At 41.1% G+C, this 22,808-nt stretch overlaps 1 protein-coding gene across 3 annotated transcripts in view; it reads left to right on the plus strand.

Annotated features, from left to right (window-relative positions):
* Positions 1 to 22,808, plus strand: part of CRIM1 (cysteine rich transmembrane BMP regulator 1) — a 209,347-nt gene that overhangs the window by 120,520 nt on the left and 66,019 nt on the right. For all 3 annotated transcript variants that reach the window (XM_010809917.4, XM_005212577.5, NM_001205298.2), the window contains 2 exons: positions 6,292 to 6,474; positions 12,053 to 12,250. In XM_010809917.4, the coding sequence (XP_010808219.2) occupies positions 6,292 to 6,474; positions 12,053 to 12,250 (381 nt within the window). The remainder of the gene's footprint in view (positions 1 to 6,291; positions 6,475 to 12,052; positions 12,251 to 22,808) is intronic.

Here is a 22,808-nt window from a genome sequence, read left to right on the forward strand (position 1 = left end):
GAACCCCAATTCAGGAGACAGTGGGCTGCTGTCTAACCCCATGTGAAGAAACGGAGCTTACCTGCCAGCACTCAGTCCCCTCCCTAGCTGCCATCCAGGTGATCCATATGCTTACATTATTTTTTTTAAGATAAGCATTATAGTGAAAACAGAAGATTAAAAAGAGGGAATTCAAGAACTCCTGAGTTTTGAAAACATTGGCCTAGATGAATGGATGGGAAGAACAGTCTCCATAAATGTTACTCCTCTTTTCTGTTGGGTTTGGTTTTGTATGGGTGGGGGGATGGCTGAGTTGCCCATCAGATTGTGGCAGTCTGTGACTGAGGGCTGAAAGGAGGACCAGCACGGTAGTAGCTGAATGAGAACCCTGTTGTTTAGAGACCAGATGAGCAGGTGGTGAGCTTGTGTTCCTATTGTGTGAACTTGTGAGACATCAGTATCATCACCTGGAAGGATGACCTCCACAGCAGTGTTGAATAGTCCCACATCTTCTTGGGGAAATGGTTCTGTGTCTGCTCTGGCCCAAAAACATGTTTTTTCATCTGTCACCGGGGGTTGAGTGACGGCCTCTACTTTAGATGGACGTGTGTCCTCTTCCATTTGGTAACAGTACATCTTACTGCCTTACGCTGGCCCAGCTCACTCGTTTCTAGAGGCATTTGGGTTTGAATAGGGAAGTCATCCATGCTCAGAGTATGGAAGCGATCATTTGGTTGCTTAGATATGATCAAGTGTCCAACATACAAAAATGCACAGAAATCCAAACTGGAACACCATGGTTTGAGTGTCATAGCCATTTGAGTGTTGTAGCCACTGACTCTTCCAGCATCAGACACTAACATGTAAAATCAATCAATCACAGGAGAGCCAGACCCAAAGTCAGCTTCTCCTTGTGTAAAATTTGGGCCTAGAAAACTCAGACCTTGGGTTTCCCTTGTGGTCCAGTGGTTAAGAATCTGGCTGCCGATACAGGGGACATGGATTCAAACCCTGCGCCGGGAAGATTCCACAGGCCTCGGAGCCGCTAAGCCTGTGCGCCACAGCTACTGAGCCTGTGCTCTAGAGCCAGGAGCCACAACTCCTGAAGCACTGAAGCCCGAGTGCCCTAGAGCCTTTGCTCCATAACCAGAGAAGCCACCGCAGTGAGAAGCCTGACCACTGCAATTAGACAGTCACCCCCACTCGCTGAAACTAGAGAAAGCCAGTGCTCAGCAACGAAGATCCACCACAGCCAACATAGATAAATCTTCATGGAAAGAAAAAACGCAGACCTTCAGTTTGTTAATAAAAAAGTTAATATGAAAACATCTGTTGAGAACACATTGTATAGCAGTGATGCTCAATAATGTTCCTAGGGATGTAAGGTCTCCTTCTACAGTAGTGGAGAGTATATAGCACTTTGAAAGGAATATTCCATGCAGTATGCATTTATTGAGCATCCATTGTGTTCTGCAGGCCTTACTAAGCTAATTTTGAGTGATACAGTGTTTTGCAAGTACTGTTCCCCTTCTCTTATCCTGAAGTACCCTCTAGCAGTATGCTCCAGCACACACGCCCGGCTTCCCCCACACAGAAAAGGTGGTTTCTTCCTTCACGTATCTAAAAGCTTGTGTACCCTGCCTTTGTGATTCCATCAGTTTGTGGTTGGTTTATGGAGAAATTTTCAGACATTTCTCATTTGTCATGCGGTTATCTCTTTTTTGACTTATTAAGTCTGCCTACTTTGTTCCCGTACCATTCACCCCCAGAGAAAGAAGACCAGAGGCAAGACATCAGCCATTTTTCACTGAGATATTACAGAGAAAAAGCAACAGAAGGATACTTATTTGGACTTTTTCCCTCCATTTTCACATTTGATGTGAAGTTCTACATTTTAGTCTTTTCCTTTGCTTAAATTATGTATTTATCACCATCTGCCAATCAGCATGATTTGGCCAGGCCATAGAACTTACTAGCAATCTATACTATAAAATTCTTTTTCAGGAGTTCTGGAATATATTAAAGAGGGAAGAGAAGATTCCAGAACGGAGAAACATAAAATTTAATTGGGAAGACACAAAAAACATGCAAAAATCTTTAAAAAGACACTTTGTGCATCTCAGTGCATATGCACTTTTATTCATTGAGAAGTACAAGTTGCATAGTAAGTTATTCTATTTGTAATATTATTCTTTTCTCCATCCACGGAAAATGTCCTCTTACAGAGGTAGTGGAAACCTCCCTATAGTTCTGAAATTCACCTCTATCCCCAGCAGGTGAAGAAGTAATTGGTCATTGCTCCTCAAAGGATACTGCCAACCATTTTTATTGTGCACTTTTCTGAAGAGCTTCTCAAATTTGTCTCAGCAGCAAACAGGGATTTCATTATATCATGTGATTTTTTTTTTTTTTTTTAATCCTGAAGAATCAGTTGTGTTTTCAAGGCTGTGTTCTGTGGGACTCACCATCTCTCTGAGTTCCACGCCCTTGCTCTCTGCCTATGCTAGTGAAACGTAACTGCCCTAGCCTTCTTGTCTGTCTCATCTCCTCCCACTCAAGCTCCTACACAACCCGCCATAAGAGCGAGTTCATCTGGAGCCACTTTGTTCACAACCACAACCTTTCCTCCTCACTTCTTCAGATCTCACACCAAGATTTGTGGCTTCACCCAGATGGTCGTTGGGTTGATGAAGGCAAATAGGTAATTAATATAGATTGGTTTCTTAAAAAATGTTTTTCTTCAATTTGAACAGAAGCTCAGCATTTTGATAGAAGGCAGTATTTTGCCTCCTTCCACAGCATGCAAATTTGATTGGTGAAAAGTGCTTCATTTCCTGCACTTTGGAACTTGGGGTTTAACTGCCTAGTTCCTTCCAATCCCAGCTCAGTTTAGTGTGTTAGGTAAAAGCATATAGACTTCTTAGCTGTAATAAGATGATTCTTTCTGACATGAATTTTCTGGGGGGAAAAAAATAGCATATCCAGCCAGTGCTAGGGAAGAGGTTCAGACATGCACATTTACTGCCTTTGTGAAAATACATGCACACAGATCATCTCACACTAATGATGAGACTTTAGGCAAGCTGCCTCATCGCTTTAAATTTCATTTTCCTCATTGAAGAAGTAGATGTTAATACTTGTTCTCTATTCTCAACAACATTGTTATAAAGTCAAATTAACACTAGTTTGTCTAAGTACAAGACAAATGTAAATGTACTCAAAATGCAGTGGAAATCTCACGTATTTCAAACATGCAAAGTGACATGTGGAGAAATGATGTTAGGACAGAGAAGCCCATGGCTTATGTATGTCATAATCCAGTTTTTCCTACCTTATTAAATAGGTTGCATTAGCTCAGGAGAACTTTTCTTTTTTTACCTTGGAATTACTTTTATTTTCCCAGCTTTACAGAGACACATACCAGACAATTCACCAAGTGAAGTTGCACAATTCCATGATTTTTAATGTATTCGCAGAGTTGCGCGATTGTCATCACAATTTTAGAACACTGTCATCAATCCCCCCAGAATTCCCAAGCTCTTTAAGTCACCCGCTATGTCCCCCAGACTTTCCAGCACTAGAAAACCACTAATCTACTTTCTGTCTCTCTAGATGTGTCTATCATGGGCCTTTCACATAAATAAAATCCTGTACAACATGTGGTATATTTTGACTGGCTTCTTTTGCTTAGCGTAATGTTCCCCAGGTTCATTTATGTTGTAGTATATATCAGAACTTCATTCCTTTTTATGGCCAAGCAATATTCCATTACATGGATATACCACATTTTGTGTATCGTACATCAGTTGGCTGATGTTTAGAATTTTTCTGTTTTTTGGCTACTGTGAATAACATTGCTGTAAACATTTGTGTACAAGGTTTTATGTGGGTAGATGTTTCCATTTCTCCTGGATGTGTATCTAAGAGTAGAATTGCTAGATCCTCTGGTAATTCTGTTTCATATTTTGAGGAACTGCCAAACAGTTTTTTCAAGACACCTGCACTCACCAAGATGTATGAGAGTTTCCATTTCTCCACACCCTCATAAATATTTGTTATTATCTATGTCTTTTTCATCTTAGCCATCCTACGATATGAATCAATGTCTCATTGTGGCTTTGATTTGTATTCCCTTAATAAGTAATGATGTTAAGCATCTTTTCAGTGCTTATTGGTCATTTCTGTATCTTATTTGGATAAATTTCTGTTCAAATATTTGCTCATTTTTCAGTTGGGTTATTTTTATTGTTCTTTCTGGATACGAGTTCTTACATATGTCAAATTTCAGATTGCACCATTGTTAAAGGTCACAAAATATGAGAGTTTATTTCTAAACTCTTAATCAATTCCATTGAACTTTGTATTTATCCTGATGTCAAGTACTACATTGTCTTGCTACTGTGGCCTTGTAGTTTGTCTTAAAATCAGAAAGTGTGACTCCTCTACCTTTGTTCTTCTTTTCAAGTTTGTCTTGGCAATTCTGGGTTCCTTGAATTTCTTACTGATTTTAGGATTCACTTGTCAGTTTTTGCAAAAGAAAAAACTAGAATTTTGATAGAGATTGAATGAATATGTAGATCAATTGGGGGAATGTTTTCATCTTGCCAGTATTATCTTTCAGTCCATGAATATGGAATATATTTTCATTTACTTAGGGCTTCTATATCTTCTTTGAACAATGTTTTTTAGTGTTCAGAGTACAAGTATTGTACTTTATGTTTAGACTTATTAAATATTTTATTCTTTTTGATGCTACTGTGAATGGAATTTTTTAACTTTATTTTCAGGTCGTTTATTACTAGTATGTAGATATACAGTTTATTGGAGTTGCAGTTTTACCCTGAAATCTTGCTAAACTTTTTGTTCTAATAGTTTTTTAGTAGATTTCTTCTTTTTAAATTCAAAATCATGTTGTTGGTAATTAGAGTTTTCCTGCTTTCTAATATGGGTGCTTTTTATGTCAGTTTCTTGCCTAATTATCCTGACTGGAGCCTCCAGTACAAAGTTGAATCATAGTGGTTAGAGGGGACATCATTGTCTTAATCCTGAGCTAAGTAAGGGGAAAAGCATTCAGCTTTCACTATTAAGTATGATGTGCTAACATCATAGATGCCGTTTATCAAGTTGCTGTTTAACACCTCTACTGCTAAGTTGTTGAATGTTTTTTTATCATGAAAGGGTGTTGAATTCTCTCAGATGTTTTCTCTTTGTCTGTTGAGATGATCCTATGGTCTTGTCCTTTATTCTATAGACATTACATTACATTATAGTCAATTAATTACATTAATTGATTTTGGATGTTAAACCAACCTTGCATTCTTGGGATAAATCTCACTTGGTATATGATATTTTTTATATGCTGCTGGATTCAGTCTGGTAGTACTTTTTTGAGTATTTTTATGTTTATATTTATAAAAGCTATAGATCTGTAGTTTTCCTTTTCTTCTGATGTCTGTATCTGGAGGGAGTTCTTTTAAGTCAACCAAAATTAGAGTTAAGGAGTAGATTTAGAGGAGAGTGTTTTTGTGCAGAGAAAAATTTTAAATCATTGATATCGTTATCATTCTAAATGCAGGGTTTTGAGTACTTAGCAGAAAGCATAGTCTTGAAACACAGTGGGAAGAGTACAAGATTTTAGTTGAAGAGCTATAGTTTTGGCTTCTATCATTTGCTAAATATGTAACTTTGCACAAATTACCTAGGATTTCCTCACTTCTACACTCAGGATAAGTATTTCTACATCAGACCTTTGTTTTGGGGATTAAGTGAAGTAATGTATGTAGAAAGTGTTTTTTAAAGGCCAAGCACTATTATAATTATTGAATATTAACTAAATAGAAAAAAGAATTTCAGAGAAAACACTGGAGAAACAGAAACATAACCTGACAGGCCTAAATAAATTTTTTGAGGCAGAACAAAACGTAATGTGGATTCAGAATCGTTTACTTGAGATGGTGATTTAGCAAAACACACATTTTGTTTAACAAAACTAAATCTTTTTAAAGCACATATCAGAAATGTCAGTTTCATGGTCAAATAATTACTTTCATTTGGGGTAAGGAGAAGCCAGTATAGATTTTACTAAGGGGAATTTTGATTCCTTGTTATAATGGGGATAATGATGTGTTTTGTTTATTTTATTGTACTTTACATAGCTTTATTGCTTCTGTTGTAAAAAAATTATATTGAGTTTAATAAAATCCCATTAAATTTTAACCTTGTGCAGTATTTTCTAGAGGCTGTTTGAAAAACATGAAAGGGCACCACTCAGAAATGACTCTGAATATGCTTTGTTTGTTTTAACTCCTCTAGAAACAAAGCCAGCCTGCGTGTTCAACAACGTGGAGTATGGTGACGGAGACATGTTTCGAATGGACAACTGTCGATTCTGTCGATGCCAAGGGGGTGTTTCCATCTGCTTCACTGCCCAGTGCGGTGAGCTGAGCTGTGAGAGATACTACATGCCCGAAGGGGAGTGCTGCCCTGTGTGTGAAGGTAAGGAAAGCTGCCAATTAGAGAATAATAAGAACAGGTTTCCCAGCTGGCTTAGTGGCAAAGAACCTGCCCACCAATACAGGAGACCCAGGAGACACGGGTTCAGTCCCGGGGTTGGGAAGATCCCCTGGAGGAGGGCATGGCAACTTCCTCCAGTATTCTCGCCTGGAGAATTCCGTGGACAGAGGAGCCTGGTGGGCTACAGTCCTTGGGGTCACAGAGTCGGACATGGCTGAGCGACCTAACAACAAAGCATCAGATCAGATCAGTCGCTAAGTCGTGTCTTACTCTTTGCGACCCCATGAATCGCAGCACGCCAGGCCTCCCTGTCCATCACCAGCTCCCAGAGTTCACTCAGACTCACGTCCATCGAGTCAGTAATGCCATCCAGCCATCTCATCCTCTTGTCCCCTTCTCCTCCTGCCCCCAGTCCCTCCCAGGATCAGAGTCTTTTCCAGTGAGTCAACTCTTCGCATGAGGTGGCCAAAGTACTGGAGTTTCAGCTTCAGCATCATTCCCTCCAAAGAAATCCCAGGGCTGATCTCCTTCAGAATGGACTAGTTGGATCTCCTTGCAGTCCAAGGGACTCTCAAGAGTCTTCTCCAACACCACAGTTCAAAAGCATCAATTCTTCGGTGCTCAGCCTTCTTCACAGTCCAACTGTCACATCCATACATGACCACAGGAAAAACCATAGCCTTGACTAGACAAACCTTTGTTGGCAAAGTAATGTCTCTGCTTTTGAATATGCTACCTAGGTTGGTCATAACTTTCCTTCCAAGGAGTAAGCATCTTTTAATTTCATGGCTGCAATCACCATCTGTAGTGATTTTGGAGCCCAGAAAAATAAAGTCTGACACTGTTTCCACTGTTTCCCCATCTATTTCCCATGAAGTGGTGGGACCGGATGCCATGGTCTTCGTTTTCTGAATGTTGAGCTTTAAGCCAACTTTTTCACTCTCCACTTTCACTTTCATCAAGAGGCTTTTTAGTTCCTCTTCACTTTCTGCCATAAGGGTGGTGTCATCTGCATATCTGAGGTTACTGATATTTCTCCCAGCAATCTTGATTCCAGCTTGTGTTTCTTCCAGACCAGCATTTCTCATGATGTACTCTGCATAGAAGTTAAATAAACAGGGTGACAGTATACAGCCTTGACGAACTCCTTTTCCTATTTGGTACCAGTCTGTTGTTCCATGTCCAGTTCTAACTGTTGCTTCCTGATCTGCATACAAATTTCTCAAGAGGTAGATCAGGTGGTCTGGTATTCCCATCTCTTTCAGAATTTTTCAGTTTATTGTGATCCACACAGTCAAAGCCTTTGGCATAGTCAATAAAGCAGAAATAGATGTTTTTCTGGAACTCTCTTGCTTTTTCTGTGATTCAGCAGATGTTAGCAATTTGATCTCTGGTTCCTCTGCCTTTTCTAAAACCAGCTTGAACATCAGGAAGTTCACAGTTCACATATTGCTGAAGCCTGGCTTGGAGAATTTTGAGCATTACTTTACTAGCGTGTGAGATGAGTGCAATTGTGTGGTAGTTTGAGCATTCTTTGGCATTGCCTTTCTTTGGGATTGGAATGAAAACTGACCTTTTCCAGTCCTGTGGCCACTGCTGAGTTGTCCAAATTTTCTGGCATATTGAGTGCAGCACTTTCACAGCATCATCTTTCAGGATTTGGAATAGCTCAACTGGAATTCCATCACCTCCACTAGCTTTGTTCGTAGTGATGCTTTCTAAGGCCCGCTTGACTTCACATTCCAGGATGTCTGGCTCTAGGTCAGTGATCACACCGTCGTGATTATCTGGATCGTGAAGAACTTTTTTGTACAGTTCTTCTGTGTATTCTTGCCATCTCTTCTTAATATCTTCTGCTTCTGTTAGGTCCATACCATTTCTGTCCTTTATCAAGCTCATCTTTGCATGAAATGTTCCTTTGGTATCTCTGATTTTCTTGAAGAGATCCCTAGTCTTTCCCATTCTGTTGTTTTCCTCTATTTCTTTGCATTGATCACTGAAGAAGGCTTTCTTATCTCTTCTTGCTATTCTTTGGAACTCTGCATTCAGATGTTTATATCTTTCCTTTTCTCCTTTGCTTTTCGCTTCTCTTCTTTTCACAGCTATTTGTAAGGCCTCCCCAGACAGCCATTTTGCTTTTTTGCATTTCTTTTCTATGGGAATGGTCTTGATCCCTGTCTCCTGTACAGTGTCACGAACCTCATTCCATAGTTCATCAGGCACTCTTATCTATCAGATCTAGGCCCTTAAATCTATTTCTCACTTCCACTGTATAATCATAAGGGATTTGATTTAGGTCATACCTGAATGGTCTAGTGGTTTTCCCTACTTTCTTCAATTTCAGTCTGAATTTGGCAATAAGGAGCTCATGGTCTGAGCCACAGTCAGCTCCTGGTCTTGTTTTTGCTGACTGTATAGAGCTTCTCCATCTTTGGCTGCAAAGAATATAATCAATCTGATTTTGGTGTTGACCATCTGGTGATGTCCATGTATCGAGTCTTCTCTTGTGTTGTTGGAAGAGGGTGTTTGTTATGACCAGTGCATTTTCTTGGCAAAACTCTATTAGTGTTTGCCCTGCTTCATTCCGTATTCCAAGGCCAAATTTGCCTGTTACTCCAGGTAACATGGGAGTAACAGAGATGGAGCCAAAGCAAAAACAATACCCAGCTGTGGATGTGACTGGTGATAGAAGCAAGGTCCAATGCTGTAAAGAGCAATATTGCATAGGAACCTGGAATGTCAGGTCCATGAATCAAGGCAAATTGGAAGTGGTCAAACAAGAGATGGCAAGAGTGAATGTCGACATTCTAGGAATCAGCGAACTGAAGTGGACTGGAATGGGTGAATTTAACTCAGATGACCATTATATCTACTACTGCGGGCAGGAATCCCTCAGAAGAAATGGGGTGGCCATCATGGTCAACAAAAGAGTCCGAAATACAGTACTTGGATGCAATCTCAAAAACGACAGAATGATCTCTGTTCGTTTCCAAGGCAAACCATTCAATATCACAGTAATCCAAGTCTATGCCCCAACCAGTAACGCTGAAGAAGCTGAAGTTGAACGGTTCTATGAAGACCTACAAGACCTTTTAGAACTAACACCCAAAAAGATGTCCTTTTCATTATAGGGGACTGGAATGGAAAAGTAGGAAATCAAGAAACAACAAAGCATAGACATGGTTTAAAGTGTTAACGTCAGAATTGACGTAATTCAGTCTCACTCAAAAATAGAAAAGAATTCCCCGTTTTTGTCACATGTTTTACCTTTTAGGTAATGCCAGGAAGGCGATGTGGAAACACTTCCCTGAGGGAAATTATCCCCTGGGTGTAGACCGCGGTTGTGTTTCCACAGGTCGACATAAGGTCTCCCGGAGGCACTCTCTGTTCCTCCTCTGCAGTTCCAGCAGTTTCTTGGCAAGTCCTGGGACTTTCTCTTCATCCTGAGAGTAGAATTCCCCGCACTCGACTCCCCTCAGAGTGGGTGGGGGCAGGAGGACAGGACAGCTCTAGTGACTGACAGGCCCAAGCAGTCCGCTCAGAAAGGACCCGACCCTGCCTCCTTTCTGGTACTGGTGCCCCTCCAGGTGAGAGCAGGTCTCCTTGGCCTTTGCAGCTGGTGAGAGTGGGGCCATGCTGTGGCACCAGGTCAAGGCCCAGACAAGTGTCCAGGGTAGCCCTGGGCAGAAGGATCCCCAATGTCTGCTTTTTTATTTTTTTTATTCCCCTTTTCCCTCCAAGAAATAATAGGTCCATGTTCCTCCAATAAGCTTGACCCTCCTGTCTCTGCTCTCCAGAAATAACAGATATTTCAGAATGATAACTGAATATCACATGCTACATCCCCCACATTTTAAGGATAAGGATAGTCAGAAAAGTAGTCACTTCTCTCCTGAGTTTCCGGTAAAGCCAGGAACAGTGCCCAACTGTGTCTCTGGTCTAACCACACTACAGTTTCCCCGGAAAGGAGGGTCTCATGAGTACCTCTTCTCTGCCTGGGCCACAGACCTCCAGTCCAGAGTCAGGCATGTCCACCTCACGTCTGATGCTCATGCCACCCTTAACCTCCGCACGTGAAATGAGAGGACAGAATTTCATGTCGTGTCCTATAACTTACTCTGTTTTCAGAATCCCATCTCTTTTCAGTATCTGAGCTTTATTTACCACAGAATCTGAAGATCTGAAATTGCTTAGATTATACAAACTATTGTACATTCCTAACAGGGAGGCCCACTCACCTGTTAGAAATTATTTTTGCTAACATAGGAGAAAGATGGTTCACTTTTTAGGTGTCATAGGGGATTTAAGAAAGTCACATCAAGCTTTTAACCTTCCCAATTGATTTGTCCCCTCACTACCGCCAGTGTATAATCGTCCCTGAAATTGGTGACACTTGGTGGTATAAAAGCATAGATGTGAACCTCTGTGTAATAATTATAACAAGTTGTCTGGCCAAGGATCCAGTTATGTCTCACTTCCTGGAATTCAGATCCAGTCTCAAAGTAGAAATGAAATACGCAGTATAATATTTTTTTTTAATAAAGAAATTTTATGAAGTCTTATCTATCTCAGGTCTCTTGGCTGCTTCCGTGGCTGACAGACTGCCTTTCTGAAGCTGTGACTGCATGGCCTTCAGTTCTGGCCTTCTGACTCTCTTGTAACTAAACTTTCCTCCTCTTCGAAAGAAAGAGGACCAAACTCAGAACTGCCTGGACTTTACTCCCAGCACAGAAGCACTTGCTTCTCTTGAGGCCAGATTTTATGTGTCTGAAAAAAGAACGTTGAGTGATTTATCTAATTACTTTGATGTATAAGGATGTTTGGGGATTTTGTATTTATGTGCTTATCAACAACCTCAGAAAACTCTTTCACAGTAGCCTTGGTTAACTACGTCCCACAGCCTCAGTTGCTGCTTGACCACTCAGCTCAGGTGGAGAAAAAGCTGTGTAGGTCCACGGCGTTCCCTCCAGGGCACAAGCAGTGCCCTGTATTTAGACAAGGTCTATCTGCCCTGTCCTGAATAAGCCCCTCAGGGGCCTGCCTATGCCTCAGTGTTATCTCAGGGACCTCCAGGCTCCATGAGGTAGACTCCAGTTAGCCCTAGAAATAGCAGGCTCACTGTAAGTTAGATGGGGCATTATTCTTTCTACTTTACAGGGAGCTGAAATTGAGTTATAATAAACTTGTAAATTGACAACTCGGAAGGCATCCGCAGAGCCTAAAATGGATCTGCATTTTTTGTTTTTTCTGATTACCACCCCACAGCTCTATCCATGAAGTTTTGCACCTTTAAGAAACAGTAACACCTGCACACTGGCTTGTATGCCTCAGGTCCCCTGCCCTGTGAGCCATGTCAGGATGGGTGAACATAAATTCTACGTGATGGCTGCCTTTGCATGTCCCCCTAGAGACACCTCCTGCAGCCCCGAGCTTCTGCTGAGCACAGCTGGAAAAGAACTGCTGATGAGGAGAACCTGGGGGGAAAGAATGTCTCTGGGTGCAGGCAGAAATAACATGTAGAATGCCCTCAGTCTTACTTGGAATTCACGTTTTAATTTAGATCCTGTGTATCCTTTGAACAACCCCGCTGGCTGCTATGCCAATGGCCAGATCCACGCCCACGGGGACCGATGGCGGGAAGACGACTGCACATTCTGCCAGTGCATCAATGGGGAGCCCCACTGCGTGGCGACGGCCTGTGGACAAAGCTGCATGAGCCCCGTCAAAGTGCCTGGGGAGTGCTGCCCTGTATGCGAAGGTAAACCTTGTGGATCCTAGTGAGCCCCTGGTGAATGTCGTGTCAGAGCAACTTCCACCAGTGTGTGCCTGCTTACGTTTTGTTTCCTCAGGTGTAATGTCTGCTTCCTGCTGTTAGTTGCAGATGATTTTATGATACAGCCCAGACTAATCATTTGGGGGAGATGCTGCAGATTTACAGTGAGAGCAGTGTGGTCTTTATTTTACCACTGCAGATAATGCTTAACTGAATACTTTACACTCGAAGAATATATGCATTCAAATTCAGTTCACCACAAGCCTAATTAACATCTAAAGGTCAAAACAGGGAAATGAAATTGGAAATAAGACCCATACTCAAAGCATGGTTTGTTCAATTTATAATGCTTCTATAAGCCCAAGAGTCCTGGCAGCTAGAAGAAAGACCTGGAACCATCAAAGGCAGTTGTCACTGCCCAGAGTCCTCCCTCTGAGTGTCCATTGTTTAATATCGTGATGGCTGTGGCTTTGCAATTCCTCTCAGGCTTTCACTTATGTCTTGGTTACCTACATTCATGACCTCTTTTCCTTTTTAGTGAAGAGATGCCTGAGATATCCTGGACTCGTCTTTCCATCTCAACCCCTAAGCCAGGCCATTTTCACCATCCTGGGAAGATTCTTTGCACATTTATTCAAGTCAGTCTTAATCCCCGGTCCATATATGTTAATAAAAGAGACTGAATATGTATGCTGATAGATCTAATAGAGAGTATCCATCACTAAGAAACACGTTTGCATAGTGAAATGAACCAAAGTGGGTCGGAAATTAATCCTTGTAGAAGATGGATCCTTCTAGAATTTTTAAAAACAGCTGTTAAGGAAATGACCAGTTTTTTCAGAAATTCAGTCAAGTAGACTGAGTCCTCTGTGGAGAAGGCTTTTGCTTCTGCCTCAATTTTAATCAACTCAGTCTTCAGAATTTGCCTGACTAGCTTCATTAACCTCTGAGGGGTTGGAGTTATTAAAGATCTTAAATGTCATATAAAAATTTAAACTGGAGGATTCTGGTTCTATTGACATCACCAATTCCCTCACCATTACTCTACTTACAATGCAGCTGCCACACTCCAAAACTTTATAGCTTCCAGATGACCAATTTTATGGAAATCACGCACCACCCCCCACCCTCGCAATATACTCCTCCTATCCCCTAAAGGAAGCATTTCAGTGCTGGAAAATGGAGTGCACAATAGTACGTATGGTGGTATACGGTCAGCTTTACAAGGAAGGATGCCTTGCTGGTGCAGATTAAAATGGGACTATCTGTTCCTAAGAATTAGAGACAATCTTTTGTTGATTTGCAGTGTTTAAGTATATATGTATGCATGATAATGAAGAAGAATTTTTTAATTTTAAAAAGCATAAATATATAACCCAAAGCACTAACCTTTTAACTTCAGGAGTCTTGAATCATAGATTGAAAATAATACTAAAAAAAAAAAACTTGTAAAAAAAAAATATAAGGCTTCATTTCTAAAAGTAAAGAATGCATATCGTTTTGCATTCATCTTTTGCAGTCATTAGCAATTCCATCCTGGTGAGCAGAGAAGGGAAGCAGGTGGTGAATAGAAGGAAAAAAAAGTATATATGAGAAAACTGATTTATTCTTATGTAGATGTTTGATCACTTAGAGTTTGGTCTCTATAACATTTGAGTCAGGTTGTAATCTTATCTTCCACTGTTTGAGAAGAGCGACAGTTTGAGCCAGCCATTCATTCCAAAAAATGTACTAACCACCTTCCGTAATCCAGATACCACATTGGACACAAAGATAAATAAAGGACATCTCCTAGTAAACTTAGAAACTGTTTAGGCTGTTTTAAATTAAACCAGGAAGAAAAAGGAATGTCTACACATTCAGATGCTATGGGATAAGTGCTTTTTATGTGTACCTGATTTCGTTAAACCTCACATCACCACTGTAGGCCTTGTGATCCCATTTTAGAGATGAGGAAATTAGGTTTTGGAGAGATGTAGGTAAATTCTTCCAAGGTCAGTTGCCAACATGTGGCTGAGCTGGGGTCAACTGAAGTCTGTCAGATTCAGCCACATTTGTGTCTATTTTCCTTGCTCCCAGAGGTCATCTCAGTCTCCTCATACCCCTACTTCTGATTCCTTTATATCTGTCTCCATCTCTGGCTTTGGGCCCTGTGTTGGAGACCTGGAAGTCAGTTGACGGGGAGGAAGTCATTTGCAGTTTGACAGCTACTCCAGGTGTATTCCACGTGATCTCCTGAATCTGAGGGCCTTGGGGGAAGGACACCTTTGAGACTCAGCCTCGATCTGCTTCTCAGGCCTCGCGCCCAGGCCGTCTCCGCCCCCCAGACTTGGCGTCTGTATTCCAAGCTGTTAGGCACTGCAGCCTCAGTTCCTGTCTGTCTGTCTTGTGCCCCAGCACTTCTGTCCCTTCACCCAGGCTTTCAGGAGTTTCCATTATCTAGGTCTTGGAGAACTACTTTGCCTTCTGTTTCTTGTTTTTGTCTTAAAGTCAGTTAAGTAGTGAGTTTCATATAATATTGTGTTTACTCTTCAGTAATGTTCTGATTTTAAGATGTTTTCAGAAGACCGAAAGATTCTTCTGGTTGTGGTTATTCAGTCGCTAAGTCGTGTTCGACTCTTTGCGACCCCATGGACTGTAGCCCACCAGGTTCTGTCCTCCATGGGCTCTCAGTTTGCTCAAATCCATGTCCATTGTGTCGGTGATGCTCTTCTTTTGGTATGAGGATCAAAAAACAGTGCACAGCTTAGGATAATGATTGTAAAAGTTTATTGTTTATGAATAATAGTAAATTTATTTATTAATAACAATAAGCTTAGAAAATTATGCAAGGCAAATAAATCTTACTGCTTAGTTTTTAGGATCCAAGAAAGACCCTGAAACTATTTGAAAATATTTTTCTCAGCAGTTATTCAATAGCATATTTAAATAGAATTTTCAGTGATTTCAGAAGAGCCAAAGGATTAGACAAAATAAGAAGAAAGCAAGGTGTTGTTGTTTAATGGATAATCAGCCAGAATTATTTGGAGGAAAACAGAAACACTGGTATTTATTCAATTTATACACAATAAATTTCTCGGCACGCAATTGTGTAACAAGGTTGGCTCTCACCCTTCTTAGCTGCAATCCCAAGGTCCATAGTCAGGGTCTGAAATTTGATGAAACAGATCCCACACAAGGATTGTGGGTTTAAATGCTTCCTAAATAAATTACTGCATCAACAAATATGATGTGTTAGGTCCTGTAGGGAGGAAAAAGCCTTGTTGTGACTGCTGCTGTTATTAGAGATACATACCTTCCAAATGACAGCATAATGTGCTTGGTTACTCCTGGAGGACTGGGGATGTGAACTTGGGGACCCTTAAAGACTATGCTGTTAACTTGACAGCTACCTCAATTCACAAGTACCTAAGTGGTTTTTAAATTGGCACTTAAGTACTGTCATGATTAAGTCTTAGCAAATTAGTGTCAACAGCCAATTCAGGTATACAGATAAGCCACCTCATTCTTCTTATGTTTTGTTCTGTTGGCTCTCTGTTTCTCCTCTTATTCATCAATCACATTATTTCTATTTTTTTGGCCCTTGTAAAAACCTAGAGTGGAAATACACAGAACAACATGTAAAGTTTGCAGTTTAAGCGTCCATGTGGGAGATATGTCCATATTGTCTTAAAAACAAACAAAAAATGAAAAAGAAGGGCAGTAGAATTGTCTTCCTCAGCCTCTAGCACTCTGCATTGTCTTATTGTATAGCCCTTAATGAGAGTAGCTACTACCAGTGCTTTAAGAGCATCAGCCAATTTGATACTCACAACTTCCCTCTGTGGCAGGTTCTGCCATCCCAACTTGTGATTGCAGAATCCAAAATTCAAAAGTTGTATGACTTGTCCAAGTTCCTACAGCTTGAAAGTTGCAGAGCAGTATCTCTAAAGCCTTGACTGTGGACCCCACGGGAATGCGGCCTCTGAGACAGAATGCTCTGCATCCTCTGGGTTGACCAGTAACCTGAAAGAGGCTACATCCCCCATGAGCTAGGATTTTACCATATGTTTTTGAATCCTTAAAATGGCACCTGGCTTGTAAAGTAGGTGCTGAAAAGTAGTTAGTTAATGGATGATGAATGAATGAGTGAGGAAAAGAGTGGAGTAAGGCAGCAGACTCTGATCTAGGGTTTCCTTAACCAGTGCTGTTAAAGAGGCCAGATGCTAACCTCTGGTGAGCTGACCAAAGAATAATGTTTAAATGCTTCTGTTTGACAGTGTGCTCTGAGGACAGAAACCAGAGTGCTGCATGAAGTGTGTTTGGCACACAGTGGGTCCAGATATCTGCAGGTGGGTTGACCAGTAAGCTCAGATTGGCCACTCACCCTCATGATGAGCATTTAGTTCTCCCTTCCCTCCCAGGAACAGCCTTCCAAGCCTGGTTTGTAAACTGCAGTTCATCCTCTTTCAATTCATCCCCTGCAGTCCAGAACCACAGAGTTCAAGTGGGCTTCTCCAGACCCTCCAAGGCTAATGCTTACTGTCACATTTTACATACTGCTTTTTGACCAGCTTTTGAGAATGTATAGAGGCCACTACCTTGTTTCCAGCTAGACTTTTTAATATCACTTTTAGGTATTGAGAATAATTTGCTTGTTTATTTCCCAGTAATGCAAGGTATAAATGCTGTCTTGGTTGATTGTTAACATCAGAGAGACCCTAAGGACAGAGTGCCATTTTCTATAAAAAAAACAAAACTGTTTGTTTTATCATTAAAGGTAAGATAAGGTGTTGGGGAGGGGAATTTGGCCGCATGATGTAATGACATGACCTGATGACTCAACAGAAAAATGCAGACTATGGAGACAACTGTGAGGCTAGCTTGGCTGTGACACCTGATGCAGGAGATAAGGATTTCATCATCCTTGGTGAGCCTTGATGTCAGATCTCATCTGCTGTCTCATCTTGGTCTGTGGCTGGACCCTGCCCTGGCAGCCATTATGACCTGAGTGTGCCTTAGGCCCCGTGTGTGCAGAGTCTTCCTGCTGGGAGGAGTTGACGATTTCCATGACCCTGGGGATTTCAGAGCCAGTGCCAAGAGTCTCACTTTTCAAGAACTAGAAACAACATAGGTAACAGTTTACTAGGTAGCATTCAGTCTTAGGCTTTGAGTTGCTAGTAAATAAATTCCCTGCTTGTGGTTGGGTACTTTCCAATCACAATGGGTACTTTCCTTTCTACTATTTATGTTTTTCTGAAACAAAGGCAAAATCTGTTTCCAGATTCACTCAGGAAATCAAGTAGTCATAGATTGCTGTGGCTGAGTAATAGATGTGTGAGGGTCCATCATATTATTCTACCTGCCTCGGTATTTAAAAGATTTTTCTGTCATTGAAAACTTTAAATGAATGTTATTTGCAGAGTTATTGTCTGCAACTGAACTGAGTTTCAGGCAGGCCTTGTAATTTTGCTAACCTGGACTTAACCAACTCTTGAAGTGGAGGAATAGGATTGATTCCCTGCCCATCGATTCTTTCTAATTCTCTGGACTTAGGATGGAACCAGCCATTGGCTTTCTTCCTGCTTACCTGGCTTTCTTGAATCCCTTATTTTGGAAATCCTGGTCCTACTTGGGACAGTTTTGAAGCAAGGACATTAGGTGTTTCTTGACCTTGTTGTGGATTTAGTGAGCCACTTCAGCATCAGCACACTGGATAGATCACATGCTAGACTCCTCTAAAGAGCTGGAGGTTTTTGAACTGTCAAATAGAGGACTGTCTTCCTCATCATCATTCCTGATTTTATAGGCGCACTATATTCTTCCCTATAAATCCTGATGATATAGTTTGAATCAAGCCATCCTTCAAATGCGATTTCTACTGGCCTGCCAGAAAAGTCTGTACCAGGCACATATCTGGGTGGGAATTCCTTGAAATAAGAAAAAATGTTTCCAACCCTGCCCATAATACTTCCTCACCAAACAGTATCTCAAATGATTGAGCTACTGCTTCTGTGGCAAGGAATCAGACATAGTTTGGCTGACCCCAGAGTCTGTGAAGTCAAAGATGCCACAGGTCACATGATATTAATGTTCTGGTACATAACAGGGATCAAAACTGAGTTGATGGGTGATACTGCTTCAGTGCCATATACTAGGCTATTATTAGCAGGCCAAGAATAATAAAATAGTCGTAATATCTGAAAGACTGTTAGGCATGTTCTTTCATCCTTTAACTCTAAGTGTCCTGGAAACTAGTTCCATAAATGGAGATTAAAATATAGCACAGTGTGTTTTTTGGCTTGTCCAAATAAGGTCATATGCGGGGTAACAAATGCATAGCAGATGACCTTGTGTCAACCTCGGTGGCCTTGAACCTAAATTATTCATGAATGAATATCATAGTATTTTGATTTTTCTCTGGGAATTTAAAAAAGCTTTAGGTATTTCAAGTAACTTTAGAATGTTATGGTTCAGAGCTGATTCTGAAACACTTGACTAGAAACCCCTGTCTCTGATTGTCCAGCCTTCAGCAGTCCTCGCTCTTAAGTATTTCCCTGTAGCAATGGTCTTGGAAGGGGCTGGTTCCTCTCTGCTTCCTCTGCTATTCACTTCCCATCCCTAAAAGGGCATTATTGCCAGGAGTCTCATAATTTTCCTACTAAGATAATCATCGAATCTAATAGTTCAGACTTGGGCCTGCTAATTTTCATCTAATCAACGGAGGCAGGAAAACATAGTCTGGAATGCCAGCTATGTGAATGAAAAATATTTAGTCATTCTTGAAATGATAGGAATGTTTTTCCAACAAGCTTAAATAAACACAATCTCTACTGAGACTGTGTTAAACTTTTTTTGGAAAAGAGACAACTCTTAGGCCAAACAGAAGTTAATGAAGGTTATTAAGAGGCATGCCCTTCAGAAAAGGCTTGTGGACATTAAAAAGAAAGATTCTCTTTTCTTCATGGTACAGCCATTGACCAGAAGTAGCAGAATTGCTTTCCTTTCTGCTTTTGTCAGCCCGACAGAATTTAATATTTTAACTGGTGATGATGTTGTCCATCTTTCCGAGAGATATCCTGCTTTACTAGCCATGCATCTTCATCTCCTTCCACTGTTTGCCTCAGTTCTAAGGAATAGATTGGTCTCAACACATCTGTACTTAAAGCACGTGACAGCACTTTTTATATGAAGCTCGTTTATTTGTTTCTAGTCATACAAGATCCAACCATAAAGTAATAAAATTATTTTTAAACATAGTGACATTTTTAAACAAACCAAGGTTTACATATCCAAGTGAAGTGTTTCTCCTTTCAAGATAGATACATGGGGAAACGGTACAGCTCCTGCAGGAGTATAGTCGTTCAGAGTATTTTGGGTGCTTCTCTGTTGAAACTGACGTTACAGCTTGCAACACATCCTTTTGAGCATCTTTAGCTTTGTAAACCCCTGACTTCAGAGGTTTTATTAGGCCCTTAGAAATAGTCAAAGACATTCACACCTAAGCCTGATGGAAAGGCTGGGTAATCTAGCTGGGTAAAACTGTTCAGAGGAAGCAAAAAGTGACAGTAAAATAGAAGCACTCTGTCTTATATGACATAGTAATCTCCTCTGGCAGCAACTCTGAAGAGAAATTTCAAATAGAATTTTAGCATGAGCAGCATTTTAGTACAAGCATATAACCCCCAAAAGTGAGCATTTTTAGCAATAACACTTATTTGTAAGTACAATTCCTGGTGTGTTTATTGGAAAAAAGAATCAATCCACTTACCACATAGTATTTATATGACTTCTGGGGGCTAGAGGCACATATTTAAATGGTGATCTATTATACTTAACTTTTTGTGGGATTGCAAGAGCTCCATTCAGACTTATTTTCAAATAAATTATTAGACTAATTCCCTATATGTATTGTGCCATTTTAAACTGTCTCATGGTATAGTCTTAACCTTAAAATGAGCAAAGTGATTTCCATCTTTTAATACATGAGGGTTAGAGATGGTGAGCTACCCAGTGAACTGTTTATAGAAACCCTATTGAAGTATTTTCTGTGCTGTGTCTGTCTGATTGTTGAGGATAAAATATCTGCTGCAGTGTTGCTATAAAATAACAGGGCAGATGAAAGGAATGAAGCTGTCTGTCAAAGAGCATCCCTTGCCCATTGATGGATCTCCCGTCACAGGTGGTTGCTGAGGTGACAGGGAGCTGGATCACACCCACCTGTCACCCTCTCCTTTTGAGACTCCTGACATGCTCACTCTCCATCATTGTGCAGACTGGGACAGCTGTTAACAGGGGTCTTGGCAACATCAGATCTTGATCGAGAGGTCATAACCATCAGTTTGATCCAAGTTTGATATGAGATAAGCAATAAGGAACCATTAGTACTTTTTTGAAATGTATTAGAAACATGAGAGAATGGTGATGCATTGCACATGATACATTTTTCAATTTGATTTGAATTATTAGCTGCTGCTGCTGCTAAGTCGCTTCAGTCGTGTCTGACTCTGTGCGACCCCATGGACTGCAGCCTACCAGGCTTCTCCGTCCATGGAATTCTCCAGGCAAGAACACTGGCGTGGGTTGCCATTTCCTTCTCCAGTGCATGAAAGTGGAAAGTGAAAGTGAAGTCGCTCAGTCGTGTCTGACTCTTAGCGACCCCATGGACTGCAGCCTACCAGGCTCTTCCATCCATGGGATTTTCCAGGCAAGAGTACTGGAGTGGGGTGCCATTGCCTTCTCCCTGAATTATTAGCAGTTTGACCAAATTTAAATTTTCACTTGCCATGTATATTTACAAGATGGCTGTTTACCAATCAAGTGAATTTTATTTTCATATGTAAGAGATTAGCTGGATTTAACACACTTGCCTGAAACAGAGCCCGGTTTAGGCATTCAGACCACTGGAGACCACAGAATTTAATATTTGCTGTGAGTCAAAAATAAGATTCGATTCAAATAAAAAACAAAATGCTTTTACTTTGCAGCATCATGAACCAAGACTGTGAATCCCCAAGAACCTTCTAAGACCAACAGGGGGACCCTGAGAGTCATGTAGTGCTCTGGGTTTGATTTTTCACCTTGGCTGCTGGAACAGACTGAGCGTTAAGTCTGTAAGCCACCTCCCCAGCCAGGCAAGACCTCACAACACGTGCTCAGGACCTCATTCATCCCTGGCTGCAGTGTCTTCTTTCTACTGAAAAGTTACCTTGGTCTTTGTTTTCTCACTTTAATTACGTATACATATATGATATGGGTTTCCCTGGTGGCTTAGTGGTAAAGAACCTGCCTGCCAGTGCAGGAGACATGGTTTGATCCCTGTGTCGGAAAGATTCCCTGGAGAAGGAAATGGAAACCCACTCCAGTATTCTTGCCTGGGGAATCCCATGGACAGAGGAGCCTGGAGGGCTACAGTCCATAGGGTCACAAAAGAGTCTGATACAACATAGCAATTAAACTGTGATCTGTGATACAATTTGAGACTGCCTTGGGTCTGCTTTGGGATCCAGCAGAGTAGATTCAGTGCTTGTTTGTGTGCTTGGTGCCCACCATCGCCTGTGCCCACACCTTGCACTATGGTCCTGCCACCCATAGTTTGGGTATCTGTAGGAAGACACGAAATAATATTCTCTTTTACCTTAATTGGAAAGTTATATGTGTTAGTCACTCAGTTATGTCCAACTCTTTGTGACACCGTGGACTGTAGCCCACCAGACTTCTCTGTCCATGGAATTCTCCAGGCAAGAATACTGGAGTGAGTAGCCATCCCCTTCTCTAGGGGATCATCCCAACCAAGAGATCGAACCCAGGTCTCCTGCACTGCAGGCAGATTCTGCATCATCTGAGCTACCAGGGAAGCCCCACATTGGAAAGCTATTGCCCTGAAAATCAGCCTACATTTAAAGCAACTCAGGGATGTCTATTTTATTAGTGAAACTATAAAAATAACTAAAAAAAATATTCAGAGATAATAAACTGTCAGCTGGGGCTAGCCTCAGGCCTTGCATGTTAAGAGAGGACAGCAAGCTTAGATCTTTTCAAAACTATGAGTCTCGTGCTTTTTGGGAACCAAGTTTTAAAACATCCCAGGGAGATTTTACGCCATAGGAATTCAATAGGGGTGTTCCACATTGCTGTGACAAACACTGAGAACATTATTATTTGAAACACAACTACCTCCCCCCCAACTATTATTAAGAAAGTACTGGTTGATTTATCTCTTAATATTGATATGTTTCATATCACTGACTTACTGAAACTAAAATTTGCTGATCAAAGACATTTTTTAGAGTTGGGACTTCCATACCCTCTTTCAACTTGAGAACAGCAGGACTACTGGCAAAGCTATACCAAAACAGTATACATTGTCCTCTGATGAATTTGCCCTCATCCCCGAAGATCCAGCAAGGCCCCCATCATGAGAGAGGAAGTGCGGGGTCAGCCAGGCACACAGGAGCATTGTTTCAGCTCACACTGGATAAGCTGATTATGAAGAGATTTCTCTTCTCTTCGAGACACCATGGACACAGTCAAAAGTCGAAACAATGATGTTCAGACTGCAGCT

This window comes from Bos taurus, chromosome 11 (genome assembly GCF_002263795.3).
Source record: "Bos taurus isolate L1 Dominette 01449 registration number 42190680 breed Hereford chromosome 11, ARS-UCD2.0, whole genome shotgun sequence".
NCBI lineage: Eukaryota > Metazoa > Chordata > Mammalia > Artiodactyla > Bovidae > Bos > Bos taurus.